This window comes from Lissotriton helveticus, chromosome 4_1 (genome assembly GCF_964261635.1).
Source record: "Lissotriton helveticus chromosome 4_1, aLisHel1.1, whole genome shotgun sequence".
NCBI classification, from domain to species: domain Eukaryota; kingdom Metazoa; phylum Chordata; class Amphibia; order Caudata; family Salamandridae; genus Lissotriton; species Lissotriton helveticus.
Genome location: NC_136063.1, coordinates 1,712,115,085 through 1,712,134,676, shown reverse-complemented (window position 1 = coordinate 1,712,134,676; position 19,592 = coordinate 1,712,115,085). Strand labels below are relative to the sequence as shown.

Below are 19,592 nucleotides of genomic sequence, written 5' to 3'. Positions count from 1 at the left end.
GCATCTTCTGATCTATCTGGTGGTCAAAGGAAACAAATAGAAATTTAAAAGCAATCCTGAAGATTCTATATTTTTACTGGATGTTACTTCCTACTATTCCATTAATTAAGAAAGCTGATGTCACTGATAATAAAGGCTGATCATGTCCAGAATGCACTGAAATACCACTTAGGAACTGCAATGGGGGCCCATCTAGAGGTTAGGATTCAACAAAGACAGCTTAAGGAGAAAATATCTCAAAAAGATAAGGCTTGATCAGAAACAACAGATGAGCTGGAAGACCTAGAGATGAGATCATGCAATATCCATTTACAGAGTACTAGAGCTGAGAAGGAGGAGGGCCGTAATTACGAGAGGGAGAAACAAGAAAAATGAAATAGCAGAAGCACAGGGGTAACATTTTCGGGCAGTATAAAAAGTGTTGGCACCTGAACCATGTTGCCATGCAACTTTCCTGGTTATATGGTTCCAGTTTGCATTAGTTCGTTCACTATTTAGTTTCCCCTGTATTTGTTATGTTTATCCTTTCTCTCCATTTGTGGTTTCTTTTCCTTTAACCCTGCAAACTCTCTATACTCAGCACTGCTACTGGTATTTACCTGAATTAATTGACTTCAGACTCCTGACAGTTCCTCTACTTTAGCGTCCTTGATCCTGAGCCAGGCTGATTTTTCTGGCCCCTTCTGGAGTCGTAAATGGCTATCAACATTGGCGCATCATGTAAGACTTTACTCTTGTAGAAGTGGATTGTTCATGTGAGCTAGATATATATATATATATATTTTTAAATAACGCGGACTTTCTATTTCGGCAAAACGAACATGAGGCGCAGTAGCTAGAGGTATCTGAAGAAGGCAGAGTCCGAAATGCATTATACCTATGCTGTACAGTTGCCAATAAAATAGCCTCACCTGTATTTCCCTGCTTGTTGGCTCTTTCCTTCCACATTGCTGGAGGGCGGATGTTGATATATATATATATATATATATATATATATATATATATATATATATATATCCTTGGCAGTTGTGACCCTTTGTGATACCGGCGCTCTCGTTGTAGCGTGGTGCGTTTTTTTGCGGCTGGGTTTGCCGTTTTGTATTAATCCTGATTCCAAAAGGAAAGTAAAACGCACTCACTCGTTTTGAATTCAAATCATAGCAGTTTTAATACAACCTTAACCCCAACGCGTTTTGCCTCTCACGAAGCTTGCTCACGGGATGTTGAGTAATTTTCCAAGTCCTTCTTTTATCACCATAACACAGGTTTTTCCTGTCTTACCTCCAAGTGCATGTTGGTTAATGTAGTTTATACCACACTATATTCACCAACCTGTTCGGAAAGTGTGTGTGATTGTTAAAAACAAAAGAAAGAGAGTGCACTGTTTTGAATTGCAGTCATTTCATGTTCTCTTTAGTGAGTGTCATTGTTAAGATCTCTCTGGTGAGATATGTTTATTTCATCCGACTCTGAGAGTAAGTCGACGCAGTTCGCAAATTAATTATTATTTGCAACCCCCTCTAGTGGGCGGATAATTTGCAAAGATTCGGGTTCATCCAACATTCCTGATATTTGGTCATGTGTCTTCTTAAAGATGTACATAAAGTTCTTCCGTCAAGTTCAGCCCTCTTGGTTCCAGGGTCCTAAAGTTGATAATGTGTTTTGATTCTTTTCTTCTGAGACATTTGAGACGATCTCCTCCCCTTTCTGTGAGAGGTACCTGTTCTAAAGCGCAGAATTTAAGTAGTTCCCAATTGCTCTCATGGAATTGTTCCATATGTTTGGCCACTGCATAGGAGCGATCTTTATTGGTTACTGCTCTTGTATGCTCAAGGATTCTCTTCTTTGCTTCAAAAGTTGTACTGCCAATGTATTTTTTGTGGCATGGGCACTCTATAAGGTACACCACATGTGTTCTTTTGCAAGTTAGGTGCTGATGTATTGTCCACTTTGTGCCTTTTCTGATTTCGATTTCTTTTGTTGTTGCCGCAATTTTGCATACTTTGCAGTGTCTGCATGGAAAGAAACCTTCTCGGTGCAGCCAGTTGTTTTTCGGTGTTTCTATGTAGTGGCTGTTTACTAATTGATCCCCAAGATTTCTTGCTCTCCTGTATGTTATCTCGGGATGGTCACCTATGATTTGAGATAGTGTCAGGTCTAAGATAGTCGTCTTAGTTTGCGTAACCTATCACCTCCTCTTATATGAGCAGGGACGGAATCCAGACAAAAATACTTCAACAGATCCCTGTTGCGTTTATGCTCTTGATCGAAATGTCTGGCCACAGGGTAATTCACATCTGCATTTTGTATGGCCCTTTGGTGCTCAAGTATCCTCAATTTGACAGGATTCGTTGTACTGCCGACATACCTTCTGCCACAAGGACATGTTAGACAGTACACGACATAGGGCGTTGTGCAGGTGAGAAATTTACCTATTTTTTTGGGTTTTTTAACCCCGGGTACAGAGTACTGTGTCACGCGTCTACTTCCTTTGCAGGCCTTACATTTCCCGCATGGGAAAAACCCTTTCAAAGGTTCTGACTTGGGTTTGGATGCTGTGCCTTCATGATGACTGTGCACCAGATAGTCCTTAAGTGCTCGTGCCTTTCTAAAAGTTACTAGAGGGTAACATGGTAGGTCTTGCTTGATTGTGTTGTCAGTAAGCAAGATACTCCAATGCCTCCGCATGATGCGTTTTAATTCAGAGGCATTGCGTGAAAAGGTGGTAATCATTCTAAACGTACCCCCACCCGTCTTTGTACTCTCTGTGTTCTCAGGTTTTTCTTTTTTTAAAAGATCACCACGATCCAGTTCACATACTTTTTTCATTGCCTGTGTTAGAACGCCCTCTTTGTAACCTCTGGTCCTAAATCTCTGGATGCTACTCTTGGCTGCACTGTTGAAATCCTGTTCCTTAGTGTTGTTCCTCCGTATCCTTAATAGTTCCCCATAGGGTATACTATTCACTAAGCTTTTCGGGTGACTACTGGTCGCGTATAGAGTCGAATTCCCAGCAGTCTCCTTACGATAAAGCCTTGTGTGTAATCTGCCTTCCTCTACAAAAACTGTTAGGTCCAAATAATTGACCTCAGTTTGGCTACAGGTACCGGAAAACTTCAAGTTGTTACTATTGGTGTTAAGCACCGCAATATACTCATTCGCTACCTCAACCGACCCCCCTATGATGATAAAGAGGTCGTCAATGTAGCGGTGCCAACACTTGACAAGTTCATTCCACTTCTTATTGGCTGGAGACCAGGCCACCTGCTCCTCCCACCACCCCACAAATAAATTTGCGAAGCTGGGGGCGGAGCAGGTACCCATCGCCACGCCCGTAAGCTGTTTGTACAATTCCTGGCCAAAGAGAAAAATGTTATTATTAAGGCAGAAGCCTAGGAAATCAAGTAACATTTTGTTATGTTCCATGAATTTAACTGGTCGTGTTTCAAGGAACCAGGCAATAGCCAGCAGCCCCTCCTCATGACCTATGCACGTATATAGACTGGTGATGTCTATCACCATCATAGTGTCTCCATCATTCCAGCATACATCCTCAATCAGGTTCAAAAAGTGCTTGGTATCTTTTAGGTACGATTTTAACCTCATAACATGGGGTGAAAGGAAAGAGTCAACATAAATGGATAAGTGTTCTGTCAAGCTGCCCTGGGAGGCCACAATTGGTCTGCCAGGGGGATTCAATAGGTCCTTGTGAATCTTGGGTAAATAATAGAATGACGGTGTAACAGGATTAGGGCATCTCAAGAATAGATTCTCATCGCTATTTAGCATATTCTTATTGTACCACCTCAGGATCATATCGTGGTAATCCGAAATGCTGGTGTTGTATACCGAGATTTTACTTTACCCATTCAAAGATGGCGACCATGAGAATTATTTTGGTCCTATCTCTGTGTCTAGGTTAACATCACGTGTTGCATGCTAAGTACTTGTAAACCTTGCGCGGCTCTGTCACTCTGAACACTGACGAAGGCCGAGTGCCGAAAGCGCGTTTTTTTGATCAATAAAACCTGAAACTGTACCCCGGAGTGCTGCTACCTAATTCCCAAGATTGTGGGGAGGGACCGTGAAGCGGATATATATATATATATATATATATCTCGCACAGAGACCTGTGAGCAAGGAGCTCCAGAATGTGTCAGGCGTTTTCGCAGACCTGTGAGCAAGGATCTCCGGAATGTGTCAAGCATTTTCGCTGCAATTAAATACATTTATCACGCTTCAAGTAATTAGGCTGCGGCACGTCTTTTCAATATCTATATGAGGAGGTGTTTGGGAAGAATTTTGGAGAGGTTCGCTACCTCACTGCAAATCGGCTGTCGCAAGCGCCAGGAAAATGAGCGACTGTTGGCTGTTTCAATATATATACTATCTATATCTATATTTCTCTCTCTCTCTTTATATAAAGCAAAAGAAAAAGCTGATAAGGTATCTAGAGAGTCTCTGCTATGCCCAGGATAAAACCGCCATAAAGAAAAAGAGATGGCAAAAGAGAGAGACAAACCAGAATGTAATGTAATGTAATTTGTATCTTATAGAGCGCGACTGTCACTCCGCTAGGAGTATCGTGGCGCTGCCCAAGGGGGGAGTGAGAAAAACCAACAGAATACTTAAATAAGTGAATGGCATAATTCATCTGGGGCAGTAAAGATCCACGTCTTCAGGGCCTTTCTAAATTGGGCTTCTGTGTTGAATAGCCTTAACTGTGATGGCAGTGAGTTCCAGGCTTTGGCCCCAAGGGCTGCCACAGTTTTTCCTCCTTTTCGTTTCAATCTGAAGATGGGGGGTTTAAGCAAGTTGGCAGAGGATGATCTGAGGGACCTGGCTGTGGTATAAGGAATAAAACGTCCTACCAGATACTTGAGTCCCGAACTAAGCCTGGCTCTGAAGGTGATCACGAGTACCTTAAAGAGAACTCTCTTGTGCACCGGAAGCCAGTGCAAGGTTTTCAGTGCTGCAGATACTGACAACCTTTGTGGAAGTTTAAGCACCACTCTAGTGGCTGCATGTTGTACCACCTGCAGTTTCTTGAAGATCGCCTTGTCCGTTCCCGCAAGCAAACTATTGCAATAATCTAAGCACGAAAGAACCAAGGCCACTGCTATTGATTTCCTTGCTGCCAGTGGAAGAAAATGGAAGAATTTGTTTAGTGATTTGATGATGCTGAAGCATGACCCGCTACTGCTGTAGCATGAGGGATAAAGGAGAGCCCCGCATCAAATTATACTCCCAAATTCTTTGCCACCTTGACCAAATCTGGTGGTGGGGTGATACCCTCCGGCCACCATTTCTCAGGATGGAACAGAACATTCTTCCCCACCGGGAGGATTTCTGTTTGGTCTGAGTTGCATTAAAGGTGGTTGTTCCTCAACCATTGAAAGACCGTCGCTAGGCATCTTTTGAAATTAGTTTCTACATCCGAGTTGGTGTCATCTAAAGAAAGGATCAATTGGGTGTCATCTGCATATGATGTGACTTCCATCCCAAATGATTCAATCAGAGAGATAAGCGGGGTCATATAGATATCAAACAACAATGGGCTCAAAGAGGAACCCTGAGGGACACCTATTGAGATATTCCACTCCGCAGAGAGGAATGTCCCCAACGTAACCGCTTGTCTGCGGTTGGTAAGAAATGACTTAATCCATTCCAGTACCTTGCCTGAGATGCCGCAGCGCTCGAGACGATTCAACTGGATGTTATGTGAAATCGTATCGAAGGCAGCCGACAAGTCTAGTAGGATCAAAACCGCTTTCTTCCCTTTATCTGCAATCATTTTTAATGTATTGGTAACCTGTAAGAGGGCCGATTCTGTAGAATGCTTAGGACGGAAACCCGACTGTTGCGGGTGCAGAATGTTATGGGCTTCATTAAAGTTTGTCAGTTCCTTCTGAAAAAATTTCTCTGTTACTTTACCTAAAAAGGGAAGCAGAGAAATAGGGCAGATATTTGACAGCACCGAGTGGTCAATACTTGGTTTCTTTTTTAATGGTTTAACCAGTGCAAGCTTCCACTCATCGGGCACCACTCCGGTTTTTAAAGACGAATTGACTATGAGATTTACCATAGGATTGACCACATCTATAAATTTCTGAAGCACCAGTGGGGGACAGACATCCAGCGGTTACCCGGATTTACATCTTCTGATAACCTCCCATGTCTGCTCCAACGTGATAGGTGCAAAGGTCTGAAGCGACCCAATCATTTCCCCTGCAGCTTGATCATTGATAGAGTCTTGATCAATGACATAAATGGCTGAGAATTCTACTTTAATTTTTTCCTAAAAAAAAAGCTGAAATACCATCACACAATTTTTGTGAGGACGGAAGTTCTTTGAGTTGCCTTTTCGGGTTCGTGAAAGACTTTCTTATCATTATTGGCATCTTGTATTTTATTTGTAAAATATTCTTTTTTCGCCAACTTGATTTGTTGATGATAAGACTTTCTACTCTTTCTGAATCCTATTTTGTGTTCGGGCTTGTACGTTTTCCTTCATTGCCTTTCTTGCTGCTTACAAAGCAAATGTGCTTGAGCCAACAACGGCGTATACCAGGGTGCCTTCTGAGTTTTTGACTTGATTTGATTAGTTTTTTTTGCTTGCCTTGTTTCTCTGAGGGTGCAAGATCATTATAAATCTTAGTTATCCAGGAATGAAACTGGCGGGAATCAGATTCAGTATCTCCTGTAAGTTCAGGAGTGTTGGCCTGTGCACACATTCCTAGTTTAGGATTCTCCGCTACTTTTGCCCAGTGGAGGCCGCGTGGGAGTCCGGGGGCTGACTTATAAGGCAGAAACTTCTAAAGAGTTCTAAATGTGATGGGGACAAAAAAGTGGTCAGACCATAACTGAGGAGAGGGAGTACTCACAGATAGCCCAGACAAGTTGGAGCAGACCCCATCCAGTGTATGTCCCACCTGATGCGTTGGCCCCTCCACCAGTTGGTGCAATGCAAGAGTTTCTATTGTTTGAAGAAAGCTATCTGTACTAGACTCCGTTCTGTCTTCTAGGTGTAGGGTAAAATCGCCTACCATAGTAAAGTTAGCATATTTAAGTAAAAAATGACTCAAGGTCTCCCCAAGGGAATCTAAAAATGAGCTACTCTGACCCGGAGGACGGTAAATCAAAGCTCCTGAAATTGACAAGGTTGCATTGAGAGTCAAACAAAAGCCAAGACATTTTGCGCCCTTAATGATAACGGGATATAATCTGTATCATCAGAAAGTTGAACAAATCCTGACTACACACTGGCACTTGATTAAAAGTGATCCAATAACTGGAAGCATGGTAGTCAGAAAACCTACAATACCATTCAGACGTGTGAAATCAATGCTCCAAGAGCTGGTAGTTAGTAGTCCTGAAGTGCGAAAAGCTGACACTTGGTTTAAAGGGAGTCCGGGGCTTTGGAAATGCCAGAGGTGCAAAGCCTGTAAACACGGCATCAAGGTAAAGGATATTAAGTCACCACTCCTGAGAAATCCTGTGAAAATGTGAAATTCTTACACTTGCAGAAGTGAATATGTGGTGTATGTACTGCCATGTTCCTGTCGGAAATTCTATGTGGGGAGTGCCATACATATGGTCCATGTGAGATTATTGTAGCATTTGAGGGCAATAAATAATGATGACAGGAGTTAACTAGTTGCCCACCACATTCATGAATATCACAATGGCAGATGAGAGAATTTACAGTATTTCATCATTGATTCTGTACTGAAAAACAGAAGTGCGGGCAATAGAGAATTGAAATTAAGACAGCTTGAATCGAGATACATTGTTATCCTGAATACACAAATCTCGCAGGTTTGAATTCTGACGAAGAACTGTACATTTCCATTTAGAAATGAGTTTGGACAAGACACAAACTTGGTTCTTCTATGAGAGAAGAGCGCCAATTTCAGGACAAGATGTGAGAACATAAGGCACTTAGTAGGCACTGGCATTAAGCACTTTTTATCACTTTATTGGTTTAGGATACGAAGATAAAGACATAGCTATGATCATGCAATTGAGAGTTCATTATTTCTGCCTTTCTATAGAAAAGGAAAAAGGGAAGAAAAGATAAGGGGAGTCTTCACAAAATTAAGGTGTTGAAGTTAGAGAAAGTAGGTGGATTTGTGTGAAGTCAACAATACATTTGTGTACTGAGTATTTTGTAAATACCCATAGAGGAAAATCAGTACTGTGATTTCAAATGTAAAAACATGCTGTGAAAGATAAGAAGAAATAGGAAGAAAAAGCAGAAATGTATTAGTATCATAATTTTATATGATTTGCATGACTATAGCCATGGCACTTTGAAGAAGTTAAATGACTGAATTTAAGGAAATCTGAAAAAGAATTAAGAGAACTGAAGTACGTTCGAGAATCTCACAAAATGTTTACAGCACTTGCACTTTAATCTAAAATATGAACTGATGTAAGTCAATGTTTTAATTAAATGTTTACAGCACCTGCACTTTACACAAAATGAATAAATAGAAATTTTGAAAAAGTTCTCACAAATTCAAATTCATTGAGGCTGTTTTAAAACTGTACAATGAAACGTTAGAAGCACATCTTCCATTTCTATGCAGTAAGAGGAAACAACTAAGTGAAGTGTATTTAAACAATAAAAGGGAACGGCTTAGCATTGTGAATGCAGCTGTGTCTGCCAAAACGCGTTATGCCATGTTGAGATCAAATAAATTTCAATAAATATTCAGGAACTGATCCTCAGCGGTGTCAGTACCTGTGTACAATGCGGTAGCAGGAGTTGCGGGAATAAATATATAAAGAAATAAAGAAATAAATATATATATATTTGAACGGATTGGACTGTGGCAGTATCCTTTGGCAGCACTTGAACTCATCCTCCGTATCACACTGGGCGCTGAAGAGGCCACACGGCCGAAATGCATACGCCCGCCGTACCTGCCTTAAATCTACAATAAAAGAGCTCCATGCTGTTCCCCTACTGAGGCCTCTGCCTTTTTCTTTGAAGGAGGGTTCTTTTGGATATATATATATATATATATATATATATATATATATATATATATATTACCTACTGGCGGTCGCCAGTAGGTATATATAGTTAGGATTTTTTCTCTATGGGATTTTTGAAAATTCTATGTCTAATAACTTTGGCGTTTGTGGACGGAATTGGCTGAAATTTTCAGGAAAATGGCACATTTTGTTTCTGAGCAGCCCTTGAAAATTTGGGGGGGTTCGTCAAGGGGGGGCCGAGAAAAAAGGGGGGTCCCAAAACGTGTTTTTAACATTGAGTTTTCCATAGGGCGGTTGGCCTCACTTTTAGCCCGAACGGCTGAATGGATTTGCACGAAACTTGGCAAAATTGTAGGGACTGGTAGCCCGATGTGCCTTTTGTAGGTCTCAATATATGTGCTCCAGTGGATTTTGAGAAATTAACGTTTAAAAAAAGATATATATCTGTAACAGCGGACCTGGCAGCGTCCCAGGACGCGTACTTTTCGCGCAACGGAGCTTTGTGAAGCGAAGCTGATTGGTTCTCCGGCATCTGTCAACATTCCAAAAAGTCCGTAGCGGCCGCCATCTTGTCTCTCGGTAGGATCGAGAGACAAGAGGAGGTCAAAACAAAGGGGGAAATAACTATAAGGGGGCATAGTAGATCCTCGCTGACCCCCTAGGTTTGATGTGGAGGTTTTAAAAGGGCCCCGCGGGGCAAAAAAAAATAATAATAATAATAATCGAACGGCTGAATGGATTTGCACGAAACTTGGCAAAATATTAGGGACTGGTAGCCCGATGTGCCTTTGCTAGGTCTCAATATATGTGCTCCAGTGGATTTTGAGAAATTAACGTTCAAAAAAAGATATATATCTGTAACAGCGCTCCGCTTCGCGTAACGGAGGTTTGCGAAGCTAATTGGTCATTCTGTCACTGGGCTATAGTTGGGCTAAATCTGGCTGATATTTGGGCTACATTGGTTTTTGTAAGGGTCTGGCGGCCATCTTTGGGCTACATTGGGCTACATTGGGCTTCATTGGGCTACATTGGGCTACATTTGGGCTCCAACATATATATAGGCCAATGTAGCCCAATATATATTTTTCAAAGTTAATTTTCGTAAAAACCACTGGAGCATATATCTTGAGACATAGCAAAGGCACATCGGGCTACCAGTCCCTACAATTTTGCCAAGTTTCGTGGAAATCCATTCAGCCGTTCGAGCTAAAAGTGAGTCCAACCGCCCTATGGAAATGAAGGAAATGAATGGGTAATTTGTAATTAGCAAATAGCTAATCGCAAACTAGGAATGGTAAAGAATCGCTATTTATTCCTTAAAGTTCGCTATTTAGGAAATGCAAAAAACTTTGATGATACATGGCGGTTCATCTCTAACAAGATAAGAAGCATAGGGATACATTTATGATGACTGGCGCATCACCAGGGATGTGTTAGTCATTCTGTGCCGCTGTTCCGTCACCTATGGTGTGCTGCATTTACAATGCGGCGCATCATGGGGCAAAAACAGCACAGATGCGTGATGTATCTGTGCCGTAAAGGTGGCGCATTGCTGGAGTTGTATCGCAAGTGTGATGAAGCTCCTGCAAGGGTCGGGGGTGCCCCTGTCGCAGGGTTTCTGTTCTCACACAGAACTGTGGACAGAGGATTGGAACCTCGGCGAATTAGAGTGTCCCAAAACTCACGTTAGTAATCAAAAACTCCTTAGCAAGCTAGGTACAGTGTCACATTGGATATAACAAACTCTCAATGTTTAGACAATCCAGAATATGAACTTATAGTACCTCAGGATACGTGGAACTCATGAACAGTCGGTCGTTATATATTTCTTAGAAACCAGAACATGGAGTTAAGAAGAACACATGTGTATTTGAAATGTTTATTTACTAATGCCGTCTTCTCAGGCGTAGTATCTTAGATAATACAAGTACACATATTATCAGTAGCAAAATTACCAGCATAGTTACTAGTACATAAAAAGCGAATGGTGATAGTATGTTAACATGCTGTAAATGAATAAGAGTTAGCAACACTTATAAGCAGCCGCGGGCCGTGGAGGGAGTTACGGTGAGGCAGGGAGGCGGGGAGGGGGAGAAGCAGGGTGGAGAATACAAGTACACATATTATCAGTAGCAAAATTACCAGCATAGTTACTAGTACATAAAAAGCGAATGGTGACAGTATGTTAACATGCTGTAAATGAATAAGAGTTAGCAACACTTATAAGCAGCCGCGGGCCGTGGAGGGAGTTACGGTGGGGCAGGGAGGCGGGGAGGGGGAGGGGCAAGGTAGAGAGGGCTCCACCCTGCTTCTCCCCCTCCCCGCCTCCCTGCCTCACCGTAACTCCCTCCACGGCCCGCGGCTGCTTATATCTCACCCTCCCTAATACACATATTATATTATTTGCTAAGAAGGTCTCTTTGTGTTGGTTTAGGGCGTGCCCATACTTTAGTGTCTTAGATTTGAAGGAATCACATCAGCATACACCAGCTCTCTCTTCATGTGAACCGCATCAACTGTTGTGTATGTGTGTTCGGCAAAGCAATATAAAACCCGCCTCATGCCCAGAATTGGCAGAAGTTGCACTTATGTTATGAGTATGAAGTCGTGGAGATCAGACCTCATAAGAATTCTGTATCGTGTTGTTCTTGAAACTTTAGCACTCGCTGTACAGATATAGTTTAACAAGCAAAGCAGATAGTAGAGCAATAACATATTATTCTCATGTAAACCACGATGAACTACTAGGTGGAAAGCTAAAGCAACAACTAAGTGTCGTGTGCAGAAGTTGCAAAAAAGGAAAAATGGCGTTTAAACCGGTAATGAGCCCATGCTAACTTAACACGGTGTAAAGATATCCAGGACCTAGATGACACCTCCCCATGATCCGGAAACGAACTGAATAAGATAATAGAAGTGCCATCTCATGAGAGCAGATTGCAAGTTTATATGTGGACGGTCCGCAAGGTAAAGCATTAAAAACTAGGAAAATTTAATGCTAAAGAAAAATAAAACAGCCAAGTACTTTATCGAGTCTTAAGCCAATAGGCAAGGTAAATAATAAAAACTTGACAAATAAGTCAATGAATTGTCAATGAAATGCTAGTACTCAGCATATCAAACATGAAAAAGGTCTATGACATAACTGTGTATGCAAAATAAGCTGCAACAGCCTCCAATAGGAAGTCACCGTCTTCATCCGAAAACAGTTCAGCCATCCAATTTAAAAGCGGAAAAGAACATACGTGCTCTCCCAGCACCGGATCCTCTATCACCATCAGAGGACAGCTCGGTGGGTTTTCAAGAAAGCTCTGTTCCAAGAAAGACTGTGCTGCCGCCAGTAAATTCAAGGGACCAAGTAGTCCATGCATCAATGCCACAGCCATAATCCTTTCGCCAGGACAAACCAACTCGTGAGTAATGATAGGAGTCATCAGCTGATTAAAGTCGACGTCAGGAGAAACCGGTCCGCAGAGACACAAATCAATGGCCCAATCGAAATCACAGGTCAGGCAGTGAAATACAGGCTGGACACAGGTGAAGTAGGAGAATCGAAAAGATAATCCATATGCCGTGCTTAATATCGCCAACGGCATTGTGCCATAATATTCTAGCATGCGATTGCGGAACAGTGTCAGCAGCTGCAGGGTGGGAGGTTGCATAGGAGGGACATCCATATTTAAAAATGTAAAAAAGCACAAGAGCGTCCGCTGGTAATGCAAGTAAAAATGCCAATCCACGAACCAGAGTGGAGAAAATAGAATGAAAGGAAGCAGGGATGACTCCAAAGATTTTCTCAAATGAAGTCACGAGACCACTGGTAACAACTTTAAAAAAGTGCGCCAGGGCCTTTGTGGAGGATGTGTTAAAGATAGTCGGAACCATCTTGCTGAAATTGAAAGGCAAATCTGAATTGAAAAGGGTCTGCACCTCTGTACGGGTGTTCGCTATGTGAAGCACGAAAGTTTCACGGGCCGAACTCAAGGCCACCTCTCTCTGAGACAAAAGAGCTCCTATTCTTGCCATGCCGTTGAAATCTGCTCCCAAGGTTGGTATTTGTGGCCAGATTGAAAACTCCCTATGTTCATGTGTGGGAGGAAATAGAACATTTCTGCAGCAAATAACCCGTTCACTTACTGTTACGATAAAAGGAATACTTTTAATTAACTCAGAACAATCTTCATTATTGAGCATCAAATAACTACCATTTTCCAACAACTTGAACGTGGGGATGATAGCAGGAACTGGCGTGCCTTGCAACACGCAAGCCATATTTGGTCGGTGTTTGTTGCATGAACCGTGTAACTGTATGTGCCTACACATTAGTGAATGATCTGGCGTCTCAGTGCATTCCTCTCCATTCAGATAAACTTCTTGATCATCTTTGAAACATCTGTATGTGTATAGAAGCGACCAGACCTCATGAAGAAAAGCACTACCTAAAGGTTCATAACGACCTATTGGTATATATTTCATACAATTTGAAAACTTATATAAAGCAAAAGGCAGCGTTATTATACCGTGGATAAGGCACGTTGCCAAAAAACCCGCAATCCTCTGCTGATGATGTCACTGAGCATGTCATGAATGATGTAATATGTGACATCATCAGCAGTGGATTACGGGTAATAGTATCTCTAGTTTACTCCCCTATAGCTGTCTTTCTTTTAACATAAGTGTCTGTTTCCTTCCCTTATACTTACTGTTTTTGGTTTGCTTCCGGTTCGCGTACCGGCGAGCGAACTGGGAAGCGAACTAAGAGAAATAGAGGTTGGCACAGTTCCAAATATTGTACCAATTTTTTAATAACGGGGAGGTAGTTCTGAAAAGAACTTTTTTTTTATTGTTTTTGTTGTTTTATATTTTTTTTATTATTTTTCGGAACATTTTTTTACTTTTTTTGAATTTTTCTGAACAGTTTTATATTTTTTTGGGTTTTTCTTGGAGGGGGCAATGAAAACGATTCATTGTAAAGGGCTCAACAGGAGCAACAAAACAAAAAAAGAAGTATTTATTATTTTGGGCGTTTCGTACAAACTTGCATATGATAGTCAATAGCTCTGTTGATCAGAGTGATGCTTCTTTCTCCGTAGGAAATGAATCCATCGCAAAATACGCAGATGTGTTTTACTTCACCAAATTTCATTTGTATATTTGGCACCATCTCCCTGCCCTCTGGTCCCGTTACTTCCGGTACAACAGATCTTCTGGCCATAATAGGGAGATTATCTAGGTCGTTCCGAAACTGTGCAGCACTGTAGTTGTTAGGATGCCACCTAGTCATATGGCGATGCATTGTGTAGTTTCCGAAACTGTATTTTTTCTCGGTTCCTCTGGACAGTCTATCTTGACATATAAGGCAAGTTACGTATCTTGCATTTACTTTTTTCTGACCTTTGGGAATTTAAAAAAATTGCCAAATGAAGTTTTCTTTCCGGTGAGACGTCCTGGGCTGCTCAGGCAAAAACTGCCTCTCTTCGTGCTCGTCGTCCTGTTCCTCTTCCTCCTCTTCTTGTTGAATTATAACTTGAGCAGGTGGTCCACTCTTCCTTGGATGTGGTGGAGGTGGTGGGGAAGCACCAGCTGAAGCTACTAAAGAAGCCATTGCTCAGTGATCACAAAGGGTCTTTCTCTCACAATGATGAAAGTCAGAGTGAGGAAAGAAGGAGGGATTTTCATCATTTGGGAAAAACAAGAGTTCTCAACCAATCAAAAGTGTTCATTTTAGATTATATGACCTAGTCTTACATCATTAGGAAACCAAAAGTGAAATTAACCAATGAAAAGTGTTATTACCAAGTCACATGACCTGCTGTGTTTACGTTAAGCGCTTTGCAGGGCCTCCAGGTTTGCTTCCAGAAACCTGCGCTTTGCGACTCGCTTCGCGTACCAGTTCGCTAACGTAGCACGTCATATGACGTATCACGCGAGAACGTGAAACGTCATGCGGACGGGAGGCGTCACGATGTTGTTTTCTAACGCGGCACTTGCGGTAAAGAAACGTTTACCGGCTCGCGGTCTATTTCGCGGCATCAAGGTCAGCTAACGGGAAGCTTCCCGATTCGCGAAGCGGGAACGAAGAAAAAAAAATATTTAAAAAAAAATTATTCATAAACATATAAAATATATTTTTGGATTTAAAGAAGAATACATTTTACAGCTACAGATATTAGCTGTTAAAAAACCAATGAAATTCACAGAAAAAACCATAGGTTATAGACCATATATAGTTAGGAATTAGCATTTACAAAACCTTGAAAATTCACTGAAAAAACCATAGGTTATAGACCATATATAGTTAGGAATTAGCATTTAAAAAACCTTATTTTACTCACACAAAACCATTGAAATTCCATATATAGTTAGTTGCACTAACTATATATCGCGCACCCGCAATCCACTGCTGATGATGTCACATATTACATCATTCATGACATGGTCAGTGACATCACTGATGACATCACTGATGACATCTCAAATGACATCACTGATGACATCATCTAGTGTCTGTGTGTTTTTGTAAAGTTTAAATACGTTTTACATATTGAAGAATGAGTGGATGTATGGAAGACTGAGTGTGTGTGTGGCTGGCTGGGAGGTGTGTGACTCTGTGCATATCAATGTGTACTTGTATCAGTGATTGTATAAGAGAGTAAGTATGTGTTAGTATATGTGTGAAAAGTATGGTGTTCTGTGTTTAACTATAGATGAGGAAATCGAAGTGTGATTGATTCTTCACAGGACTGACTAGGTGTATGAGTGCATATGATAGTGTTCTAATAATAACTGACTGTATATATGAGTAATTGTATGGGTGAATGAGTGAATGTGTGTGTAGACGTACGAATCAGTGAGTGCGTATGTAGTAACTGGTATTGGTGTGTCATGATGTCATCAGTGATGTCATTTGAGATGTCATCAGTGATGTCATTTCAGATGTCATTAGTGATGTCATCAGTGATGTCACTGAAGTATGGTGTTCTGTGTTTAACTGTATAGATGAAGAAATGGAAGTGTGATTGATTCTTTACAGGACTGACTTGGTGTGTGAGTAACTCCATAGATGAGTGGCAGTGTGTGACTGTCTGCATAGGTGTATGAGTGCATATGATAGTGTTGTAATAATGAGTGACTGTATGTATGAGTGATTGTATGGGTGAATGAGTGAATGTGTGTGTAGACGTAGGAATCAGTGAGTGCGTATGTAGTAACTGGTATTGGTGTGTCATGATGTCATCAGTGATGTCATTTGAGATGTCATCAGTGATGTCATCAGTGATGTCATTTGAGATGTCATCAGTGATGTCATCAGTGATGTCACTGACCATGTCATGAATGATGTAATATGTGACATCATCAGCAGTGGATTGCGGGTGCGCGATATATAGTTAGTGCAACTAACTATATATGGAATTTCAATGGTTTTGTGTGAGTAAAATAAGGTTTTCTAAATGCTAATTCCTAACTATATATGGTCTATAACCTATGGTTTTTTCAGTGAATTTTCAAGGTTTTGTAAATGCTAATTCCTAACTATATATGGTCTATAACCTATGTTTTTTTCTGTGAATATATATATATATATATATATATATATATATATATATATAAATATATATATATATATATATATGTATACGTCCACTGTATATTCCTGACAGACAAACCACCATACTGATGGACGTAGTCTAAGTATAACTGTGGTAGACAAGCCATAACTCCTGCATTTCCCTCTTCTTCCTTGTACCCAATACACTGTTTTCCCAGGGGAGATTACATTAAGCAGGTGGGTCACACTTTCCATCCTTTTCCTAGTCTCTTCTGTGCGGAGGATTGGAGGAACATCAACAGAGTTTCTGTCACCTTGTAACCAAACCGACTCAATAAAAGTGACACAATAACACAAGGGACCGACCAGGTTCACTCTTTAAACACTTGAAAGACTCTCATAACTTTTGCCTGATTGTTGATCACTTCGGACTACACCGCTAACCTCAGAGGTATCTCGCACAGTCACAAAATTGAAAAGATTAGACCACTTTTAAGTAAGAATAATCTTAAACAGTGGTGACATTGGAGGCTAATGTACTTATTTGATAGCCACCTCAGTTGGTGGCCTAAACTTTAATGGCAGATGCTGAATAGCACTGAAAATATGGATGAGGCATGCAATTTGTTACCTCATTGGGAATCGCAAACAGTGTCTCTGACACTGTTGTACATGGCATTTTGCGAGTCGCAAATTGCGACTTGCAATTGAGCACAATTTCCAATTCGCAAAATTTGATTGTCGTACATCTAGCCCCATGTCCAGAAACCCTACAGGACAGTGTCACAATGATTCTATAATGACATCAGAGATATCATTAAAGATGTCATTTGAGATCTTATTAGTGATGTCATCAATGATGTAATCTTACATGTCACAAGTGATGTATTATGTGAGGTTATAAGCAGTGCACAGCAGGGGCACAAATTGTAGTTAGCTCACTAACAATAAATGATGAATTTGAATTTTTAAAACATTATTTTTATATCATTACAACCTTCAATTGTAACATCACTTTGGGCCCTATTCCGATTTCGGACAGAAGGGCTCCGACCATCGTTCGGAGCCCTTCTGCCCGAATCAGAACATGCGGGCCAGATTATTTTCCGACCAAGTCATTCCGATGTGCTAGGTCGGAAAGGAGTCCAACTCGGATTTCTGGATGGCTTACAACGGGCTCGGAGAGCCCGTCCGCCATCCGGAAATCCTTCAGTACTCCCCTGGTCACCTCCTTACGACAGAGGAAGTACGATGACAGTTTCTCACTGCCTTTTCGTGTCTGTGTTTCCGGCATGAGAAGGCATTCGGAAATTGCCTTTGGGGGCCCCCAGTAGGGCCCCCATGGGTGTGAGGCCGCCGAATGGCACCCTGTTGATCCCTGTACCCGGTGGCAGACCCCTTGGGGTGCATGCCACAGGGTGCAGGGATGAACTGCACCCCTCAATACGAGTGTGAACTAACTGGGTTTGGTCGCATCGTACTTGCAGGGCCATAACTGATGACAACAGGTCGTTTGGCCACGGTTCCAGGCCGATGTCAGACGGATTCAGGTCCGTCCAACATTGGAATCGCGTCCTAAGTGTTTTTCCAGTGAATTTCTATTTTTTTTTAACATAAATTAAAATCTTAGTACCATAAATAACTAGAACATTGCTTTAACATATGGTTTATTCAGTGAATTTCTAAAGTTTTTTTAACGTAAAATTAAGATATTATTACCATACCTAACTATCACATCACTTTAACCTTTAATATTTATAGTGATTTTCTAGTTTTTTTTTTATTGAAGTAAGATTGATTACCAAATCTAACTATAACTTAATTTTAATCTTTGTATTTTTTAGCACATTTCTGGGGGGTTTAGATCATGTTTAACGAATTCCCCAACTGAGCATAGCTTTTTACTATGTGCGGCATGGGGTTAGTAGCAGAGACTGGCCTACGGGGAAGCTCTGCAGCCAATTCCTCAAGGACGTGTCCTTGTAAAGTTGCGGTATAATGGTACTCTAGAGGTACCGAGAAAATATATAGCATTAAGTATGTAAATGTATTGATTTGCATGTGACCAATCAAAGAGTATGAGTTTTGCGAGTTTCCCATTTAGAGTCATAAGTACTTTGCGAACATGAGTAAAGAAGACAAACCTGTTCTCTCACCCTCTTCTCTTCATATCGCAGCCGTTCATTGTTGGCTTTGCTCACCCGTTCACTCAATTTCTTCTGTTGTTGTGGACCACGGCCAAAGAAAACATAGTTCACAAAAGCATACTCAAGCAAAGCCAGGAACACGAAGACAAAGCAGCCCATCAAGTAGACGTCAATGGCTTTGACGTAAGGGATCTTCGGTAGAGTCTCCCGTAGGTGGGTGTTAATCGTCGTCATGGTGAGTACCGTTGTAACCCCTGTAAAGACAATTGATGTCAAAATTCTGCAAATTTATGAGATGTTCAAAAGGTTATGCACTTTGTGTGATAATACTTAGTTGATAGCCACCTCAGTTTGTGCCCTTAAACTTTAATGGCAGACGCTGAATAGCACTAAAAATCATATATCACAAACAGGATGCACAAATCACATTTTTTGTCTTTCTGACAGGTTTGTGAAGAACAGAGCAGTACAATGTATGGAACACAACAAGTTATAATTTAATATGTTTTGAGATCAAGCCTTGGGGGCAGTTGTGCAGATCATATGAGGGAAAACAAGTTCCCTAATGCTCATGCATATAAGCGCTACTTGCAACCTGGAGATTAGATAGCAAGAATGTCAATCTGCAAGAGGAAAGTCGCTACTCCCACAATTGTGCAACCAACCCAGAATAATCACAATATCAGTAGAGTGAGCTTTAAGAATACTGTGCTCTTTAGAAATGTACATGCTGGTAACCCTTGCAAATACTAATGTTTAATGGAACGGAGAGCCCCAAAAGAGAAAGAGGGAATGAGAGTGTGAGTGTGGGATAAAAAAAGCCTTCAAGAGAAGTTTTATGAGCGTATTATCTGTAGCCCTATGTCGTAGGTCTTTCCTAAGGTATTTTAAAA

The 19,592-nt window shown here is 41.2% G+C and overlaps 1 protein-coding gene across 1 annotated transcript in view; it reads right to left on the bottom strand.

Moving 5' to 3' along the window:
• Positions 1-18,621: 18,621 nt before the first annotated feature.
• The window catches only part of LOC144828211 (gamma-aminobutyric acid receptor subunit beta-4-like), a 632,874-nt gene continuing 631,903 nt past the window's right edge, over positions 18,622-19,592 (bottom strand). Inside the window, exon 8 of the mRNA XM_078686301.1 lies at positions 18,622-18,953. Coding sequence (XP_078542427.1) covers positions 18,622-18,953 — 332 coding nt within the window. The remainder of the gene's footprint in view (positions 18,954-19,592) is intronic.